Source organism: Echinops telfairi, unplaced genomic scaffold, assembly GCF_000313985.2.
Source record: "Echinops telfairi isolate 266 unplaced genomic scaffold, ASM31398v2 ScPeMD7_21;HRSCAF=78, whole genome shotgun sequence".
Lineage (NCBI taxonomy): Eukaryota > Metazoa > Chordata > Mammalia > Afrosoricida > Tenrecidae > Echinops > Echinops telfairi.
Genome location: NW_022103918.1, coordinates 4,715,227 through 4,737,310, shown reverse-complemented (window position 1 = coordinate 4,737,310; position 22,084 = coordinate 4,715,227). Strand labels below are relative to the sequence as shown.

The window sequence follows — 22,084 nt, the reverse complement described above, 5'->3', positions numbered from 1 at the left end:
GACTGCAAATCTGGAAGGGAGCAGAAATTCTCATTTGTCACCTTTGCCTCAATCAATACTTCTCAGATTTATATATTTATCTTGTGTTTTTCACAGAACCCATGGGTAGGGAAAGTTAAATTTCATGACCTGGAGAGATAAGAAGAGATCATTGCTGAGAAGGGCAATTATTTTAACACTTACCTCAGTGTATCTAAAAGCAACTATTACTCATGACTCCTGGCTTAATTAAGTATATAGTCCTTTACACATCATTTAGTACCTACATATGCTTTGTTTTTAAGTTAAAAAACATTGAACTTGTATAAAAAGCAAAGGCCTTTTTATAAATCTAGAAGTGTTTAATACCAACTTCCAAGTTCGCAATGATATATGTTCCACAGTCATAAAAAACAATTAATAGCACATAAATTTATTTAAATGAGGTTAACTAAGACATAGAGTCACCAAGGAAGTAAAGTAACAGTGAAATTAGATTTTTACAACCATTTTAAAATATATATACTGATCTGGAAGAAGCTCTTCTTGGATTATAGCATGGGAAATGTGTGGACAATTTAGCACTCTAAACTCTACGTCGGCCATTGAGTTGATTACATTGCACAGTGATCGTACGGGGCACAATAGAACTCCTGCCTAGGGTTTCCAGGAGCACCCAGCCTCATCTTTCTCCCACAGAACTGCAGACGGGATCCAACAACGAACCTTGTAATTATTGGTTCAACATATTACCAACATTGCCACCTGGGATCCTAGACACAACTGTGGGAGATCAAAAGGACTGACTTCATCCCATCTCAAGGCTTCATGACTTTATCATATCAGCCTCAAGATAGGGAACATTCTGTGAGGTTTCACTAGCACAAAACATTTAAGAACTAAGATTAAAACAGCACATTTAAGCCTTTTAAAGTGAGATTGGCTAACATGAAATAACAGGAATTTCAGAAATTCTCTAGCTAGTCATTTAATTTTCTGTCAGAAAAACAAACAAAACAAGCCATTAGATTATTTAAATCCTGATTAAAACTGTGAACATGTTAATATTTTTTTATTTTAAAAACACTTGAATAATAAAAATAGCTTGATTGGTACATATTGACTATTGTAATTTTTCTAGATATAATGAGTTTAAATTATATACCTACATTCAATTTTAACCTGTCTTCTTAGGAAAAAAAAATCATGCAACAGCTTTGTGAATCTTTTTATTAATTCTGTTGCTTAATGATGGTTACACAAATCATGATTTTAGACAACTCATATGCCATACTTTTTACATATAGCTCTTCATAATAAACAACTTTTATTTAGCGCAGGCTCTTTTTTTGAAGAATTGCTTTCAAGTGATAATATCCACATGTTAGACTCTTTGTTCTATTGTATTAGAATCAAATGAAAATTGTATGGTTTGTGTGTGTGTGTGTGTGTGCGTGCAAGCACTAGGTATTTATTAGAGATGGAAACCTAAGTTAATTTTAAAATGTGGAGAAAGTAATCTGAAGTAGATGTGTAAACTATATTAAAATTAGATTTACTTAGATTTACTCATTTTCATTATGAGAGCTTTCAAAATGATGACATGCTACTTTCTATCCTCCCACGTGGATCTGTAAATTTTTAAGTAGCAAAGTTTATTGAAAGAGAATTTTACTTTTATCTCTTTCATTACTATTTCTATTTCAAAGTAAGTCTACAAAGTTATAACTATTGGCTGCGTATATTTGAACACTGAGGCTGTTTTAGATGTGTTGAAAATAGTAATTTGTTCAAGTTTGCTAATTTTTTTCTTTTTACTAAGGAGATGAGAATACTTTTTTTTATTCTACTGCATAATGCTATTACTAACAAACTACATATAATTAAGTATTTAATTTCCCAGAAATCATTTGAATCTTATGTGGGGTAAAAATTGTAAAAATTTAAATAAAACTCTTAAAGAATAAATGAATTCAAATTGTCATAGCAATAGCTACATTTCCTCTCCAAAAAGTAAAAGTTTGTCTTAGTTAGATTGTTTTAAATTCCAATTGAAAAGATGTATTTTTGTAAAAGAATGTTTTTCATTCTAACAAAAGGAATACAATATGGATCTTCCTTTGGTGAAAATCTCTTCTCGACGCCCGTAAAACATTAATGTCTCAGAAACACCCAGGGGCAGTTCTACCCTGGCCCACGGGGTTGCCAGGTGCCGCAATGGATTTACTAGAAGAGGTCATCGAGGAGACAGCGGACTCCAAAATAGGACACCAGATCAATTTGATCGATGCGGGTGATGAGTAAATTGACAGATAATGTTTCTTATCTAAATTTAAGAGTCCATATAATCAAAAATTTCACATTAAGATGTTTATTTACAAAGATTCCTTTTTCTAAGTTCTTGAGAAATGCTCCAGATTCCAGGATTCTTTCATAACAGTCAAATAAGCAATAAGTATAAGTTCAGTTTCATTTAAATCAAAGATGTAAAATCTAGTTGTAACGCTAAGTGTTAGGTCCAAAAAGAAGTTTCAAGGGAGACATGAGGTTGCTTCTTCTTTGGAAGCGCTCATGCTTTCCTGCAGACAAATACAGTTCTAATTTACCCAGCAGAAACATTTTACATTAAGCAAGACAAGTAGAGAATTATTGTAAAATTGAGTGAGAAAGTAGAACTTATAGGAAGGTTTTATAAAAGATACATGAATATATATACATATATGTGTGTGTGTGTATATATGTGTGTGTGTATATATATATGTATACACACATGCATATATATATATATACACACACACACACACACACACAACCCACTGCCACAGAGTCCGTTCTGACTCCCGACAGCCCTCTAGGACAGAGCAGAACTACTCCTCTGGGTTTTCAAGACTTTGACTTTTTACGGGAGTCCTAAGCCTCCTCTTTCTCTCCTGGAGCAGCTGGTGAAGTTGAACTGTTGACCTTATGGTTATCAGCCCAGTGTGTAAACAGCCCCTATACCAGTAGGGCTTCTTTTAAAGATATGGAATCACTTAACTCTCATAGACTAAGAATAAAGAGTACCTAGAAAAAACATTAAAACTGAAGTCAAACAGTTGTCTTCAAGTCAGTTGTAACTCCTAGGGACACAAAAAGAATTGTACTCCACTGGGCTTTTAGCAGGGTAGAAAATAATGGGTACATTTGTCAAGTATCAATGTATGTGATAGGTATGAAGAGGAAAAGAATCAAGTGAGATATTACAAATCTTGAGAGTACAATTATTGTTATTCACTAGAAAGAAAGCAGTTGCAAGGAACTCTAATTGTCTAGCACTCAAGAGGAAAGTAAAGAGACAACAGTTTCTGTCCTCACCCCTACCACTGAGTGATCCCAAAGTACTCTTGTCTACTGAATAGGCTAATCAGAATTGGAATTGGCCAGACAACAAAATCTCCATGTGGTAATTTGGGTAATAAGAAAAAGTGAATATGTTGAAAATGTTAATATTTTAATTAATACCATTGTTTTTATTTCCCTTTATTCCTGTGTTTAATTCACTCTGAATCTAGTTTTCTAGTTGAATATTTCGAATTTATATTGCTGATGGCTTTGTATTAAACTATCATTACATGTCAAATTCATGAAGTTTCTGTTCTCTTTTACTTATGCTTTGTTTAAAATATATTCTATTATTTAAAACCCTGTTTTAAAAGCAATTTATGAGGAGAATACTGACTGTTAATTAAATACTATTTGATATGATTGAAGGATCTGGCAGATATTGCCTGAAATCCAGGCATAAGGGATCTGTTATGAAAGTAATCAAGTAATATTAAAATAAATATCTTGTATTTGTAGAAACATTGGCCAGAGGGAGAGCAAGCAGAAAATCAGAGAGGGAGGAAGGAGAGGGAGGGGGAGGGGTAGCAGGAGAGGGAGAGGGAGGGGTAAAAGGAGAGGGAGAGGCTGAGAATGGGGGAGAGGAATAGAGAATATGAATGAGCAAGGAATGGAATATTTTAATTGGAATAAAAAGGCTATGATACTAAATTAAGATGAGTGTTAATTTTAGAAAGGTAATTTTGGTTTGCTGGAAAAGTTAATTTTTAAATTTTGCAATATGTTATTAAGTATAAACATCTTAATTGCTTTGTTAATTATATCTCATTTTTATATAGCGCACTGTTCTGCAAAAAACACATTCCTTAGAATCTAAACTTTAAAGTCTTTAGTATCCCTAACCTCTGATAACTTACTTCGTGAATTTTGAACCCTAAGCTATTAGCAAAGGTATCACTTCGGAGCTTGTTAGAAATGTAGATGGTAAGGCCTTGTCCTAGACCAGCTGAATGGGAGTCTGTTTATAACAAGATCTCTAAATGATTTGTATGTACACTTAAGTTTGAGAATATGCTTTATATCTGCATAGATTGTGAAACTATAACTATTTACCAATCTTCATCATATTTCTCCTTTTTTACTGGATTTTATGCAACATGCTTTAAATGCTTCACAGAGTTTGAGGCAATGGCTGGAAGCCAATATGTCCTTCACAAGCAACTGATTGAATCTAATCTCCCTTTCTCAGGTTCTTGCACTCCATAGTGAACCACTATGCACGCATCCAAATCATCCTGGGGCTTGGTAAACTACAACTAGGGAGACACTCTACGCCCCTTATAAACCTGCAGAAGTATTCAAAATGCCCTATCGCTAGGAAGCCTGGGGAATTTATCTCACCACACCTGTTTACCATACACAAAACTATTGTCTAAGATTCTAGCTTATTGTTACCTTGTTCCTGGGCGCAACCACCTGTTTGTCGGTTGTGCAGCATGGCATGCTGTGTTTCCCTGTCCCTGGGAACTGCGAGTATAATAGACGGAGTTACTTCCCAGGGCTTCCCTGATTCCTCTTTTTCATGTAACACTTGACATAACAGCCCATAGATTTGTTAGAACACTTGACAACTTTGATAAAGAACAAACTTTGCAGAAGAACAGACAATTCTGTCTTAGAAGGACAGCCAGAAAGCTTCTCAGAAGCAAGGGTAGCAACACTGCATCTCACATACTTGGAACATGTTATCAGGAGAGACCAGACCAGGAAAGGGCATCATGCTTGGTAAGTAGCGGGGCACTGAGAAAGAGAACGACTTCGACAGGATGGATTGACACCGTGGCTGTAACAATGGGCTCAAATATAACCATTGTGCGGATGGTGCCGGATCAGACAGTGTTTCTATTTGTGTCATCTCACTATGAGCCGGATCCAACTGGATGGCCCATAAGAACAGCAACAGAAATACATTCACTAAAATAAACACATGGCCATCCTCTTTTCTTTTACTATTTCCTCCCCTGACTATTATGGTCTTAGTTATACTTCATTAAGCTTGCTAGACCTGTGTATGTTTGTTTGTATAACTAAGATCATTTGATGCATGAAATCTAAGATAGTTAAATCCTTCAGAAATAGTAATGGGAACAGGAAGATGGGGGGGGGTGCTGATAATAATGAAGACTTTATGACCTCACCTGAGAGAAATGAATAGCAGAATTATAGGTGAATGGATACATTGGATGGTGTAAGATATGACAAAATAATAATCTATAATATAATAATAAGGATCTCCGGGGGTGGTCGGGTGGGGGAGGGACAGGATAAAGGGGGCTGATATCAGAGAGTTTAAGTAGAAAGAAAATGTTTTGAAAATGATGGTGGCAGCAATTGTACAACTATGCTTGATCTAATTGAATCACGCATTATTATAATATCCATAAGAGCTCCCAATAAAACAATGAAAAATAACAAAATAACATTTAAGGTCGAAACACAATAAAGATTCACACATTCACCATGAACAAAGCTGGGAAGCAAAGGACTGTGACTATTGACAGTTTAATGATAATGCTAGCATGTTTTAGCTACATCCTTAAAACTTGACTCAAGTAGTTACTTGATGTAGCCATTTGAACAGACAGACATTCTACTGGGAATCAACCACATAAACTGAGTTTTAAAGATTCACCTTTAATCCAAGTAGACGGGAACCTGATAGATAGGTGACAGATAAGTGTCTCCATGAAACAGAGCAGCTTAAGAAGCATAGCTCTGATAACTGGGACGATGAGCATGAAAGCAAGAGTGATAACTGTGGGGAAAACGTTATTCTACCTCTTATTTCAACGCACTGTAAAAACCGTATAATACTTTAACTTGTTTAGACCTACATGTTACTAGAGCTGAAATCATGAAAATATTTATAGGGGAATAATAAAAATTTTATATTTCTTATTAAAAATCACCCCATGTAATCTTTCAGCACATTCTTAGAATGTGAAAATGTATTAAAATTTATTTTCTGTTGTTCTGAGCACTGTTCTTCTGTTCCTAGGGCTGCAGTAACAAAGTAACATGAAGCAGGTCACTTAAAATAACAGGTATTTATTCTCACAAATTTGGCAGGGGGTAGTGTTGGGGGGTCCGGGGGGAGCAGGGGGAGGGAGTCTCAAACCACTTGTCAGTAGGGTGATACTCTCTCTGAAAATCGGAGCTGTGGGTAGCGACTGTCACTCCTTGGAATGTCTTGGCTTGTGGATGCATCACTACAATCTTTGCTTCCTGTGTCATCTGTCATTCTCTCCATGGGTCCGTCTAAATTCTCTTCATTTTACAAAGACACAGTCATTGCGTAAGGGCACAATCAAATCCAGGATGGCCTCATCTTAATTTATCACATTAACAAAGAACCTGGAAACTGTCTTTGAACTTGATCAACAAAAAGAAGTCGAAAGTTGCAAGATTGCGGCTATAGTGTGGATGGGGTAAAGTTTTCTAATGTAATTCTCATAAGAGCGCTTGCTACCCCTTCAGGATAAGCAGGTGTATTATCTTGTGTTGGGGGGGTGGGCAGACCATGGCTTTCCTGTTTTTTTCCTCACGAATGCAGCTTTCAATTTCATTAAAATTTTCTCATAATAAACTTCAGTAACTGCCCTGAGTCTTTTGAGAAAATCTATCAAGATTACCCTTTGGAGATTTCAAACAATATTTTCCAGCTCACCTCTCTGTCTTGAATTTAACTGACCCTGCAGCTTCCCTGAGAAGCTACTACTTTGAATGGACTCTTTTCAAAGTCACCAGAGCAAGATTAAAATGAGTGCATTACTGAGAAAAAACCAAACTAGTCTGCAGCCACCCACTCATCAGAGACACGTTTTAACACATCTTGTTTTTTATTTATCCTCACCTATGAATGCGTGTGTATGGTCTATTCACATTTATGTGTTTGTCTACCAGTGTTACTTATAGAAGATATAATCTTCCCTAGATACACACCTCTGATCTCTCCATCTATATTCCTGATCCCCTTCACTGACTTCTGTTGGAATCTGGCTCATCAATGATTTGTCAGGACCTTCGATCCTCCCCTCATCATGGGCTCTTTCCCTTCGGCTCTGAACTTTTCCAAAGTCTTCCTGTTCATGTCTTCAGAATCTCCAGACCATTTCCATTTCCCCCTGGCTTTTACCGCCATAAATACCTCTGGAGAGGGTAGTCTTGAATTTGTTTCTGCATATCACAATTAATTCTCAATCTATTGAATTTATTGAATAATAATTTTTTTGCTGCAACTTTATAAAAATTTACCAGACTAGGGCCATCAAATAACTTCAGTTGTCAAATTTAATTGTAGTTTTTCAATACTTTTTGAATATCAAATATCTGTGGCACTTAAAGGCATATTCGTTTGGTAGTTGGGACTCTGACTTGTTGAAAGACATATATTTAAGATGTCCAACAACAGGGAGCTTTAGTAACTAGTAGATTATGTGCTGAGCTGCTCATCTCAAGTTTAGGAGTTTGGATCTACCAGCTGCTTTGTGGCAGAAAGTTGAGGCTTTGGGCTCCTGCCATGACTTATGGCCTTAGAAATCTACTCTGTCTTATAGAATCACTGAGTTGGAAAAGAATTGGTGAGTGTGGGTTTGGGTTTGGATATTTTAAATTGATCTTTCTCAATATTTTTCTTCCCCTCCCCCTTTTCATTTTCCTCTTCTCATCCTTTGAATATCGATGTTCTCAGAATGATTTCTGTGGTTACTTTACTCTGAGATCTTACTATTACCAAACTTCCCATGCCCTCCTGAAACCGAATACCCGCTAAAGCATACTGGTTTTCCTAAAATCCAATCTACCCTTTTGATAGAATGTGTCGTAGACATTCAGAAACTCAGCATGTCTCAAGCTGGATTAATTTGCTCTTCCTAACTTCTGTTTCATTAAGGTTCATATTGCTGTTAATGACCTCAATATAGAAGCTGGTACTTTTCTTCCAATTCTCCCTCCCATCATTTTTACTTACTCAGTCACCAGGTTATGTTAATTTCACCAAATTATTACCCCATCACCTTGATGGCAGTGAGTGATTGTGTGTGTGTGTGTGTGTGTGTGTGTGGTTATTTAGCTCTACTGCTGTTTGTGACACAATTTCTCATATATTCAATAATGGTCTCCTAACTCTACATTCTAATGCTTGCTAAGTGTAAGTTGTTATTCGCACTTTCATTTCAGTGCCTTTATACAAAGTTAATTTATTTTCTATAACAAAAATGCGTGCTGATATTAGACTTTTATAAGTTAAAAAATACATAAATAGATATCACATGTATGATAGTTGTTTTTAAATGTGTAACTACACTAACTTTTTGGTAAATAGGATTTCATATTTTTTCCAAATGGAAATATACACATTTTAACCTATGAACATAATAGTTTTAAACAAATCATAAATTCTATGTCACATTTTAAGTGAATCATGTCCTATAAACTATTGTACTGCTATATTGAGATATTAATGGATATTTAATTTCCTTAAAGCTTTTTAAAAAGTGTTGTAAATCATAATACCTTCAGATAGATCTAAATATTTTTGTGAAAATATGCTTGTTTCCTTAGAAATATTTGAAGATGCAGAACTGTGAAAACATAGTAGAGGACTTATGAGACACTAATTTTTTTTCATTTAACAAGTGCTAGATCAGACTTAGAGTTAGAAATCCTGAAAGAAAGAACAGACTGCTTCTCATGAACAAAAAGAATTCATGAAAAACTTCACGCCGTGAGTTTCAGTAGTGAAATATTACACGGGCAAAGTAGTCAATGATACAGGAAACATTAAAAGAAGATGGAAGGAATACATGGAGCTGCTGTGCCAAAAATAACTTGTCGACCTTCCATCATTTCAGGAGGTAGCATATGCATAAGATCTAACGGTACAGAAGGGAGAAGTCCAAGCTGCACTGGAGGCACTAGCTAAAAACCATGCTCCAAGAAGTGATGGAATACCCATGATGAAGCATGGGAAGCACATATTCATATATTCCGGGAAATGTGGAAGACAGGTATTTGGCCAATGACCAGGAGTGATCCATATTTGTACCCATTTCAAAGAAAGGTGACCAAAAATAAAGCTCACACTATAGAATGGTATCATTGGAATCACGTGCAAGTAAATTTTGGCTGAAGAACATCCAACAGCGGTTGCACCAGTCCACTGGCAGGGAAATGCCAGAGGATCAGGCTGGACTCAGAAAAGGGTGCAGAACATTGTTGCTGTCGGGTGGATCTTAGACGCAAACATATGAACAATTATGAAGATGTGCAGGACTGGGAAGTGTTTCACTTTGGATTCAGAGAATACCAGAAGGATGTTTACTTTGTTTTATTGACTATGCCAAGGCAATACACTATGGACAACCTTGAGAAGAATGGTAATTCTGGAATACTTCCTTATACTCCTGTGAAACTTGCACATGAATCAAGAGGCAGTTGTAAGAACAGAACAGGGCCTACTGCATGGTTTACAATAAGGAAAGGTGTGTGTCGTGGTTGTATCCTCTAACCATATTATTCGATCTGTATGCTGATCATAGAAACCAATTTATATGAAGAAGAATGTGGAGTCAGGATCAGAGGAAAGCTTATTAACAACCTGCAATATGCAGATGAGACAATATTGCTTGCGGAAATTGAGGAGAACTTCAAGTACTTACTAATGAAGATTAAGGATGACAACTTTTAGTATGAATTACAACTCCATATAAAGAAAAACAAAATCTTCTCAACTGGTTCAGTATGTAACATTATGATAAATGGAGAAATGGTTGAAGTTGTCGAGAGTTTTGTCTTGCTTGGATCCACAATCAATGCTGATAGAAGCAGCAAGCAAGCGATTAAAAACGAATTACTATGGCAGGTCTCTTTAAAATGTTGAAAGGCAAGGAGGTTACTTTTGGGAATAAAGTGTTCCAACCCAATCCCTGCTATTTTCAGTTGCTTCATATGCATGTGAAAGTTGGACATTAATAAGGAATATTAATTGATGCATGTGAATTACAGTGCTGATAAAGTACTATGGACTCAAAAGAATAAACAAATCTGTCTTGGAAGAAGTACAACCAATATGCACTTTAGGACCAAGGAAGGCGAGATTCGTCTTATGAATTGTGGGCATGTTGTCAGGACAGACCCCTCCCTGGAGAAGGACAAACTGGTAAAGTATCAGGGCAGTCAGAAAGAGGAAGGCCCTTGACAGAAACAAAGGTGAAGATTGTGCAGGACCGGGCAATGCTGTACTCTGCTGTACTGAGACAGATCTCACTCAGGGGCACCTCACAACGGCAACGTTTCTGTCTATAAGAGCCTTAGTCATGTATTGGGTTACCAGTTGGACTGCTAACCACAAGGTCAGCAGTTCAAATTCATCAGCAACTCCTGGAGAGACAAATGAGGTTTTCTGCTTCTGCAAAGATTTTTAGCATTAGAAACCCATGGGGTAGTTCTAATCTGTTCATTATCAATATGAGTTATAACTGACATGATAGCAGTGAATTTAACTTTTGGTTTGGATATCAGTTTATACTTTCAGCACATTTTTGGAAAGAGTTCATTTGTTCATCAATTTATTCATAAAAACTATTTTTATAAATAATAAGCAAAATTGGCATCACACTGTTTTAGTTGCATTTTTGTTTGGAGTTAAGATAAACTATTTAAATATGCCTTGTTAGCCTACCTTTTCTGTTGTTACTTTTATAAATTTTATAACTACATTTCATATATTTGAAAACTATTAAAATTTTAATATACATTACTTTTTTTCCTTGATATTTATACGTTAAATTCTTGAACATAAACTTTTCTCTAACCCATACCCTCCATCTCTTTTTCCAAAAACTGGGATAAAATGCCATTGGCCATTCTAAAGTATGTAACAGAAGGCATTGCCATTCAATGATGTACTTGATATCTTGTCTCCTCTAGTCATAGTCCTTGTAACACCCACCAAACGACTGGGTGAGATTGTGCAGCCAGGTGTATTTCCTCTTTTCCCGATGAGTCTGGGTAAGAGAAGGCGGACTAAGAGGCTGGTAGAATGATATAATTTAGCTGTGAGTGATTATTAGAAGGGTCAAGTGTGCTTATAAAAACCTGGAACTCTAATGTGAGGGCTTGGTCAATTGTACCATCCTACTAAGTATAAAATGAGCCATGTAAGAACTGGGGGGAGATGGGGGAATTTCTCTATCATCAAGAACAAGACTGAGAGGCCAAGGACCAGAGAGGTATGCCTGTGGGCATGGTAGAATAGTGATGAATCTGACCCAAGAACTATATCCTGAGCATTTCTGATCCTATTGTAATCTGATAACTATTCCAATAAACCCTATAATCTGGGAGTTTATGTGGCCATTACAGTATACTATTGAACTTGGCAAAGAAGTAGAGAGAGCTGTAGGAGAGATGATTGCTGTGAACCTTGGTAAAGAAAATTAGAGGGTGTAAGTTTATTTTATCTGATCAAACTCATACCAATCAGCCTTGAGCTGATATCAGATGTGATTCTCCTCGCCTCTAGTGAAGTCAGAGAAGGTCAGATGTTGCCTTCTTGCCATTTTTGGTACAAGCATTCAGTGCATTCATAATGTTGTTCAACTGTTACCCCTCTCTGGATCAAGTTTTTCATTACTCTACACAAAATCTCATAGCATACTCACTAAGCATTCACTCTGCTGTACTCTCCATGTCTCACCCTGGCAACTACCAATTTGCTCTCTCTGCACATTCCTTTAGCCTTTCTAGATATTTACTATCAATGGGATCTAATGGTATGTGGTGTTTGCTTTACTTCACTTAGCATAGCCTTTTCAAGGTTCATTATGTTATAACATGTATCGATGGGTTAATCATTTTTAATGGATGAATAATATTCTGGTGTATTAATAAGATACATATTATTTATTCATTTGCTGGCAAGTATTTGGATTGCTTCTATGTTGGGGCTATCGTGAACAGAGCTGTTATAAACATTCACGGAAAATTTTTTTTTAATATTTGTTTTCAATTCATTTTTGATTGAAATTTCTGGGTCATATAGTAAAGCTATTTTTAACTTGCTGAAGAGATTTTCTTATTCTCACTCTTAACCCTTCTCTTCAGGAGATCCTATCGGTGAGCTCAAAGCAGTTGTTAGTGCATTGTTGGGTTGCTATAAGTTAGAATTGGCTCAAATTGCAGTGGGCTTTGGGTTCTAGGGTACGATAATAACTATTTACCTGACTATATGAATTTCTTGGGCCTAACAGAACAAGGAGTATACATAAATCATCTCTGTTTTCTCAGTGTTTAACGAAAGGCCTTGTGCATGTATGACATTCAATTGCTTTAAATTGAACCATTAAGATTTCCAAAGCTTTATTCCTGCAGACATCATAAAACTGTATATATTTTCCACCCTATGCTTTAGCATGAAGAACTGTTATTTCCTGTACTTATCCCTGGTGACAGAGTGGATACGTGCTTGGTTGCTAACCAAAAGATTGGCAGGTTGAACACACCAGCTACTCTGCCGGATAAAGATGTGGCATTGGGCTTCTGTGAAGATTACAGGCTGGAAGCCCCTATGAGACAATGCTACTCTGGCCTGTAGGGTTGTTATGAGTCAGAGTTAACGTGGTGTTGTAGGCTGGATTTTGGGTTTTAGTGCCAATAAGAATGGCATAGGGCCGACAAGTGAAGCAGAATAAAACTCATCAGCCCAAGGCCTATTTATACGAGTTGAAGTTCCGATGGGCCTCTCTCCTCCCCACTTCTGTACCAATTGTAACACCGACTGTCCCTCCAGGACATTCTCTACTTCACTGCGGGATTCGATAATTTATTGCAGTGGCCACACGGCACTCACAGACCATAGTCACACCCAACCAAAACTAAACTCCCTGCCATGATGTCAAGGCCGGCTCATAGCAACCCTATAGGACAAGAGAGAACTGTCCCTGTGGAATTCTGAGACTGCTTACAGGGCGGGGGGAGCCCCGTCTTTCTCCCTTGGAGCAGGTGCTGGTTTCAAACTGCCTACCTGGCAGATCATAGCCCAGGGCATAACTCCTACACCACCAGGGCTCCACATATATGTGATGGAGGAGGCGAGTTGACAGGTTACAATGCAGCTTCAGAAATGATCAAGACACACTCTTATTCAGAGTGTCTATTCCCAGCCATGATCATAGGAAGGCTTTTCTTTGATATTTGATATCTCAAGTACATGGTCCTTTGCCCTTGGTCTTATTCAGGCAAATGTTACAAAGCTCTGTAAACCCTGTTGATAAGTGCCCAAAGTATGCAATACTATACTCTAAGACTTAAATAGAAAACAACCGTAAAACATTCAGCTTGATTCTCTCTGTGGACCTGGAAGCCCACCATTCTGTCTAGTACTCTGGCTCCGAGTTCTCGCTGGTGCAGCTCCTCTGCCACTAACTACTCTGAAGATTTTATGATGATACCGTTTCTCTGGGATAAAAGAGAAGCTGCAGTATTCAGGGATCTCAAAGCCCAGAGGATATAACAATCCCTACTCTTTTTTTTTAATGGTTGTGAGACTTCTAACCCTTTTTTTCTTCAGAAATGGCTCATTTTTTACCCAGTAAAACGGCAAAATTGACTAATCCCCAAGTTAGAGTTCCAAGTTTCGACAAACACAATTCACTAACACAGCTACTCCTAACAGAATCATATAATCGCCAGTATTTCTTCCATCTGCTCAGAGCCTGACCTATCATGGAAAGAGTAAGTGCACCAAATTGGCATGGGTAGGAGAGCCATCATTAAGGAACTCACTACACAGCAGTACTCATCTCAAGTGCTGGTGTAATTTGTGACTTGTAGTTAGAGAGCTGATGCCGTGGAAGTAATCAGACTTGGATTTGAATTCCACTGGCTTTCACTCTGCTAGTTCCACCCTTCTGGTTTTCTAACTTTGTGATTTCACACAAATCAGATTCCTCGTGTGTGAAACACTGAATATTATAGCACTTACCTCATGGACATGTTTTGGAATTAGATGCAAACTCAATAAGAAGTAAATTATTAATTAGAGCTTAATAAATTGCAATGATCATTATTGTTATTCTACAATCTAACTAGGTGAATTATAGTATATGCTTTTGACCCCAGATTGTGATGTATTGCATTATAAATTGTTATATGTTGCCCATGTATCCTCTAGAGTGTTATTAATGAACACTCAGTGATAAATATTAATCTTATTAAAATAAATAATATACATACAGGAGCTTATTACTTTTAAATATTAAACAAAGCTTTGAGGAATATAAATCCTTCAATATCCTGTAGAAAATAAAAGATGTAATTAAACTATATGAATACTTTTTATATGTTAATAAAATTCTTTGGGATGAATTTTTAATAAAAATAAATGATTATGAAAACACTTTCAAAACATATCACATTCTCCTTAGTGGAAATCATATTTTCAAGATTAAAAAAAAATAATTAATCAGTACAAAACTTTTTTGATCAAAACTTAGGGCATCTAATTATGGATAATCTACCTATTTGAAACAGATAAAGTCGAAGACCACAGCAAATTTTCTATTACACTTTTAAACATATGCAGTTCTTGGACACTCTTGCTTCCTGCATGATCCTACTACTAAAATTAAATGTAAATATTTGATAATGATTCTCCCTCATTGAATCTAATATGTTAGCTTCAACTAAAGTCCAGATGTGCATTTGAAGATTTGCATATTTAGAGCATGAGCTGTGATGAGTAGTCATTATGACATTATATCTATTAAAGTAGTTTTCCTTTGCTCATTGGATATTTTCCCCGATGTTGGAAGATTGTAGCAGCCTAGTTATTCAGTGCAGTAATAGACTTGAAATGGCTTGGTTCACAAAATGTCTTGGTGCACAAGGCTTCTGTAATTTCATATAAGTATATATTATCATTCTGTTATAAATGGGAACACAAAAATGAAACAAATCAATAGTATAAGCCAAACACAGTTCACGTTGTTTATTAAAACATCATATTTACTGATAAGAATATGGTCGTGTTCACCTAATTATCCACAAGATATTTCCAAGCATGTCCACAGTGCAATAGCAGTGACAGTGACAATGGAAATCTCAAAGGAGACACATTTATAATCTTACAAATCTGTTGTAAATCTTTCGATAAGCTTGTAGAAAAGCAAAATGAAAATGTGGAAATCCATCTTAATGAACATTTTAGATTTTAATGTTTTACTTTTTCAAATAACTGTACAATCTCAACTGAGACATATTTTATTTCTTAAATTATATTGTATTTTCATGGCTGGTCTACAAGAAATTTCAGAATATTAGTTTTAGTGTCACATTAAGCAAGTGTATTATTCAATGAAAAAAATATTTGGAAATGATGTACATGAAAAAATGCTCTTAAAATTGATTTAATCCAATGCCTGATTTATCTTACAAACAAAAATATGAAGGTGGGTTAAAGCTTACTCTTTTATTAAAGAATTGTAATGCTAACATACTAATTCTCAAGGGATTTCTAAAACTTAGTATTTTAACCAACACATTCATATTACTCTAAATCATAAATACAGTTCTTTTCTCAATCCTAATGGGCTTTGCTACAGGTATGGTGACCACCTTACTATGGTTTGTTTGGGGCTTTTCAGTTTCAAAACGGAAAATCCCATGTCCTGGGAATTTCCTAAATCCTGGTTAAAGGAGATGGTTGATCACTCTAGTCATCTGCCTATTGCCATAAATGAACACAATGCAAACAATAAGACTATGAATGCTATTCATAAGAATTAAAATTCACTTTGAAAATAAAGGCATAATTTACTTATTCTGGTTATGAAAGTATGCTGTGGCAAAAGGCTTGTTTCACAGGAAATAACAACAATGAAACAGAAAAGAGTCCTATTTAACACATATAGGTATAACAATAATTTTTTTAAATCAACTTAATGAAATACTTACTTTTGTAAAAATTCTTCGGTGCCACATATATTTAGAAGATAATCATTAGGGTACAACTTGTCGTTTCTATAAAAATGTAGAATTTCTGCAATTAAATCTCTGACGAGATAATTAGCTAAAAAACAAAAGGAAATCACAGAAATTAAGAGAAGAGCTTCTTATGTATTGACTTAGAATAAGTTGTTGAGCATCAAAAACATGTGAACACATTATGGAACTATTGTAACGATGTAGCTCCATCAAGAGGAACTACAATGAGATGCATCTCTCGTTTTAGTCTGGTTAGCTTTGTAGATACATTTGATAGATGATTGCATTTCTTTCTATCAGATATCTGTTTTTGTGGAACATAACAAACTAATATGGCATCCATATGAGAAAACAATTGTGTACACTGGAGTGCTATATAAATTATGTTCTATTTTTATGATGCTCTAGTGTAAGTACACTGAGGAACCTAGGGGATGTAAAAGTCATAGCCTGACACAGGTTCCTGAAATGCATTCCTCCTTCTGATTTAAACTTAAGTGACCCAAGTTGTCAACTCCAAGTATCACATCATGATGAAAATACCTGGAATTAACTTGAATATTTTTAGAGCATTGATATTATTTAGTACTCAATTCATGCTACAATATTGAGGATGACTTATAATTGTTCACATTTACTTATTGAATTTCTAAGACTAAGATTGAAAAATCGTGTAGAGTTTACTGAATTATAGTTGGTTAACAGGCAAATTATTTCATCTCTTTGACCCATTTTTTTCATGGATTTAAAAAGATTTATGCTAGCGTGGTTTACTTCTCTCAGGAATCTGGTATTAGAGTAATATAAAAAACAGCAACAGTTAGATGTATTCACTAATTTAGGAAGTGTCTTATTATTGAAGTGGTAGAAAGATGAGGCAATTCTACTCCTGTAAACAGTTACAATGCCAGAAACCCACAGGGGGTTGCTATGAGTTCACATTGATTACATAGCAGTGAGTTTGGAGTTTGACTGTAATCGAAAACTATTACTGGAAAATAATAATTATGTTGTTATTATTTGAGGTCAAGTTGATTCTGACTCACAGCAATCTCTTGTGTGCAAAGTAGAACTAATCCAAAGGGTTTTCATGGCTATAATATTTTGGAAGCAGATTGCTAGACTTGTCTTCTGAGGTGCCCCTTGTTTGATTAGAACCACAACTTTTTGGCTCATGAGTACTTAATTATTGGACCACCCAGGACTGCTATGCTAGTAAACTCAAGAAACAAACTCAATTCTGACTCACTGTAAGCTACAAGGCAAAGTAGAACTGCCCCCATGGTTTCAGAGACTGTAACTCTTTTCACTCTGATTCACTACCATAAAGTCAACACTGACTTGACCTATAGCAACACCCTGTGGTTTTCCAAGACTGTAACTTTTTGCAGGAGTAGATTATCCAGTCATCTCCTGCAGAGCTGCTGGTAGTTTTGAACTGTCGACATTGTGGTTAGTGGTCCAATTCAGACTACACCGCCAAGACTCCATTTCTATAATAATATCTACCTACTACTTCACTAAGCATTTATTTTACCACGTAACTTATACACAATAAATTTTCTTAAAACCAAGTCCACTGCCATGGAGTCAATTCCAAAACACAAAAATCATAGAGGACAGCATTATTAAAAGCCTTGTCCTTTCTCCTTCTTCTCTGGAACCAAAACATAAGTGTACTGTAGGGTAAAATAATTCACTTTCTCGAATTCTTTTTGCATAATCTCTTCCTCTCTGTCCTTACATGAATGTCTCATTTAATATTTACTGCAATTGAATTGACTTGTTATGTTGGGATTTGTCTTTACTTATCTCATTTTTCTTAATAAAAATAGTAATATAATAGTTATTTCATAGAGTTCCTTATTAGTCCAGTTGTGATGATTTTGTTTCTTTTATATAAACCATACTTAACCTAAAACGCAAGACATGATATGACAGCAATAAATCCACAGATCGTGAAATTAACTCTGATATCCAATTTCCTCAATTCATATATTAAAAGAAAAAGGCTTGAGGACCGGCTCAGGTAACATAACACAACAATCTGTTGCCTGCAAGAGACACATCTTAAGTGCATAGAAAATAATAAATTAAGAATAAAAGGCTAGCAGAAAGTATACCAGGCAAAAACAACTTGAAAAAAAAGCAGGGGTGGCAATTCGAATCTCCGACAAAATTGACCTCAAGGTTCAAACCATAAAAAGAGACAAGGAGGGCACTCCTTAATGCTCAAAGGATCAGTAAACCAGGAACCAGTTGAATTTTAAATTTCCCAACAATGGAGCAGTAAATTTTTGTCAAACTATTAAAAAATGAGAAAAGAAATCACAGATTCAACAATCACAGTAGGTGGCTTTAATACTCCACTCTCAGAGAAAGATAGATCACTGGTAAAGTAGCTCATCAAAGAGGATATAGAACTAAACAATAGGCCACTGGGCCTGATAAACATTTATAGAGTTTTCCATCCAAACACAAAGAATTTCACATTCTTCTCAAGCCCACATGGCTCATTTTCAAGAATAGACCACATGCTGGGACACAAATCAAGCCTGAGAAAATTCAAACACATAGAGATTATTCAGATGTTTTTCTCAGGTCACCATATCATACAGCTGGAGATTAATAAAAGGATGACCAGAAAAGCAAAGACAAACAATTGGAGGATTAACAACGATCTTCTGCAACATGAACGGGTACAGGCCCTGATTAGAGAGGAGGTTAGAAAGTTACTAGAAACTAATAAGAACAAGAAGACAACATATCAAAAGTTAATGGATACTGTGAAGATGGTTATCAGAGATAGCTTGATAACAATAAATGCATATATGAAAAAAGAGAGGCTTATGACTGATACCTTGTCACAAAACATCCAAAAACTAGAACAGAGTCAACAGAACAATCCCTCCAATAGCAAAAGAAAAGAAATAATAAAAATCAGGACAGTGTTAAACCAGTGAGAAGATAAGAAAATGCTACAAAAGATTAATGCAGCAAAAACCTGGTTCTGTGAAAGGATCAACAGAATTGATAGACCTCTGGAAAGCATAACCAAGGAAAGGGAAGTGCAAACAACAATAGCCAGGATGAAGGGTGAAATGGGAAACCACAACAGGCTCCAATGAGATAAAAGGATAATCGCAAAGTACTGTGAAGGACTGTGTTCTAATGAATTCAGAAATGTGGAAGACATGGATAAATACTTAGAAAAACCGTCCCTCCCTAGATTATCTCAGACAGAGGTCAAGAACCTCAATAACCCCATAGCAAAAGGAGATATAGGTAGGGTTATCAAGAAGCTACCAACAAATAAATCCCCTGGACCAGATGGCTTCACAGGGGAATTCTACCAAGCATTCAGGGGAGAGTTGACACCTATCCTCCACAAAGTATTCCAGAGGATAGAAAAGGATGTCAAACTCCCAAACTACAAAGCCAGCATAATTTTGATACCCAAACAGGGCAAAGACCCACAAGTATAGGGAACTACAGACCGATATCTTTAATGAACATGGATGCAAAAATCCTTTACAAAATATTGGCCAATAGAATACAAAAGTATATAAAACTTATCATCCACCACAACCAGGTAGAATTCATCCCAGGGATGCAGGGATGGTTTAACATCCAAAAATCCAGCAATATTATATACCACATTGATAAGAAAAAGTATATAAAACACATGATAATATTGATAGATGCAGAAAAACATTTGACAACAACCAACACCCATTCCTAATTAAGGCACTCATGAAGATATGACTGGAAGGAAAATTCCTCAAGATAATCCAAGCTATCTACAAAAAGCCAACATTAGAGTCAATGGAGAAAAGACAAAAACAATCCCAGTGAAAAAAGGTACCAGACAAGGATGACCCTTGTCCCCACTTCTATTCAGTATTGTACGGGAGGTCCTAGCTAAAAATGTAAGACATTAAAAGTATCCAAATAGGAGGGGAGGAGGTGAAACTATCACTATTTGTAGACGACATGATCCTGTATATTGGAAACACCAAAAGCTCCACAACGGAAGTACTTACAGCAATAGAGGAATATGGAAAGTGTCAGGATACAACATCAAGAAACAGAAGTCTATAAGTTTCCTATATACATTGGACAGGACGATGGAAGAGATCAAGAAGGCAGTACCCTTATAAAAGCCAAGAACAAACTGAAATACCTAGGAATATATTTAACAAACAAAAATACCTGAAGGACTCTACAAGGAAAATTACAAGACCTTATGACAGGAAATCAAAAACAACCTCCACAAATGGAAGAGCATCCTATGCTCATGGATTGGACATAGTGGATTTACTATGTGGTTCAATGTAGTAAAGATGTCAATTTTACCCAAAGCACTTTATAATTTTAACGCTATTCCAATTCAAATATCAACAACCCACTTCAAAGAATTGGAAAAATCTCACCACCAAGTTCATATGGAAAGGGAAGAAGGCCAGAATTAGCATATAACTCCTCAAGAAGAAGGACAAAGTCGGAGGACTCACTTTATCTAATTTTAACACCTACACAGCCATGGTGGCCAAGACAGTGTGGTACTGGCATAATGACAGATACTCAGACCAGTAGAAAAGAACAGAAATCCCAGAAGTAAAACCATCCGCATGTAGACAACTGATCTTCGATAAGGGTCCCCAAAGCATCAATTGGGAAGTGGATGCCCTCATTAACAAGTAGTGCTGGAAACTATGGATATCCTCATGTAAAAAAATGAAACAAGATGTTTACCTCATCCCATGCACAAGAAAAAAATCAAGGTGGAACACAGACATAGAAGTAAAACCTCAAACCATCAGGACCATCAAGGAAGGAATCGGGACAAGCCTAAGATCATTGGCTCAGATAATACATAGGCTCACCACAATAGGGAAGGGTACACACACAGGTGAACTGGAAATTGAGAAATGGGATTTAATAAGAAGAGGGTAACAAGGCAACCCACAGACTGGGATAGAATTTTTAGTAATGACACATCAGACAAAGGTCTTATTAAAATCTATAACACCCTTTCAACCTGCAGACAGAGGAAAACAGTGAACCTCCTAAAGAAGTGGACAAAAGAACTGAAAAAAAATTTCTCTAGGGAGGATGCCCATAAGGCCAATAAACACATGAGAAAGTGTTCCCATTCATTAGCCATAAGAGAAATGCAAATTAAAACAAGCATAGATACCATCTAATGCCCCTGAGGTTAGCCCAAATGAGAAAATGAGAGAGCAACAAATGTTGGAGGGGATGCGGTGATATAGGAACTCTCCTCCACTGCTGGTGGTTGTGTAGATACATACAGCCACTGTGAAAGCGATCTGGTGATACTTAAAGCAAATAGATCTACCTTATGACCCAGCCATTCCTCTACTAGGCATATACCTAGAGGAGATCAGAAATAAAACAAGACCAGTCATCTGCTCTCCAATGTTTATTGTTGCACAATTACCAATTGCAAAGGGTTGGAAACAACCTAATTTCCATAGATGGACGAGTGGATTAGTAAACTCTGGCACATACACATCATGGAGTACTACACAGAGCACGGACAATCACATGAAACATGTCATTTAATGGGAAGAGTTGGAAGGGATTATGTTAAGCGAGGTAAGCCAATCTCAAAAGGACAACTATAACATGGGTCCCCTGAGTTAAGTATAATCAGCACAGCAGGAATAGAAGGAGAGGCACTTATCTCACAATAGAATGGTGGAGGTCAGGCCAA

At 36.3% G+C, this 22,084-nt stretch overlaps 1 protein-coding gene across 3 annotated transcripts in view; it reads right to left on the bottom strand.

Moving 5' to 3' along the window:
• The window catches only part of PIK3C2G (phosphatidylinositol-4-phosphate 3-kinase catalytic subunit type 2 gamma), a 471,530-nt gene that overhangs the window by 387,172 nt on the left and 62,274 nt on the right, over positions 1-22,084 (bottom strand). For all 3 annotated transcript variants that reach the window (XM_045288491.1, XM_045288490.1, XM_045288492.1), the window contains exon 5: positions 16,315-16,429. In XM_045288491.1, coding sequence (XP_045144426.1) covers positions 16,315-16,429 — 115 coding nt within the window. The remainder of the gene's footprint in view (positions 1-16,314; positions 16,430-22,084) is intronic.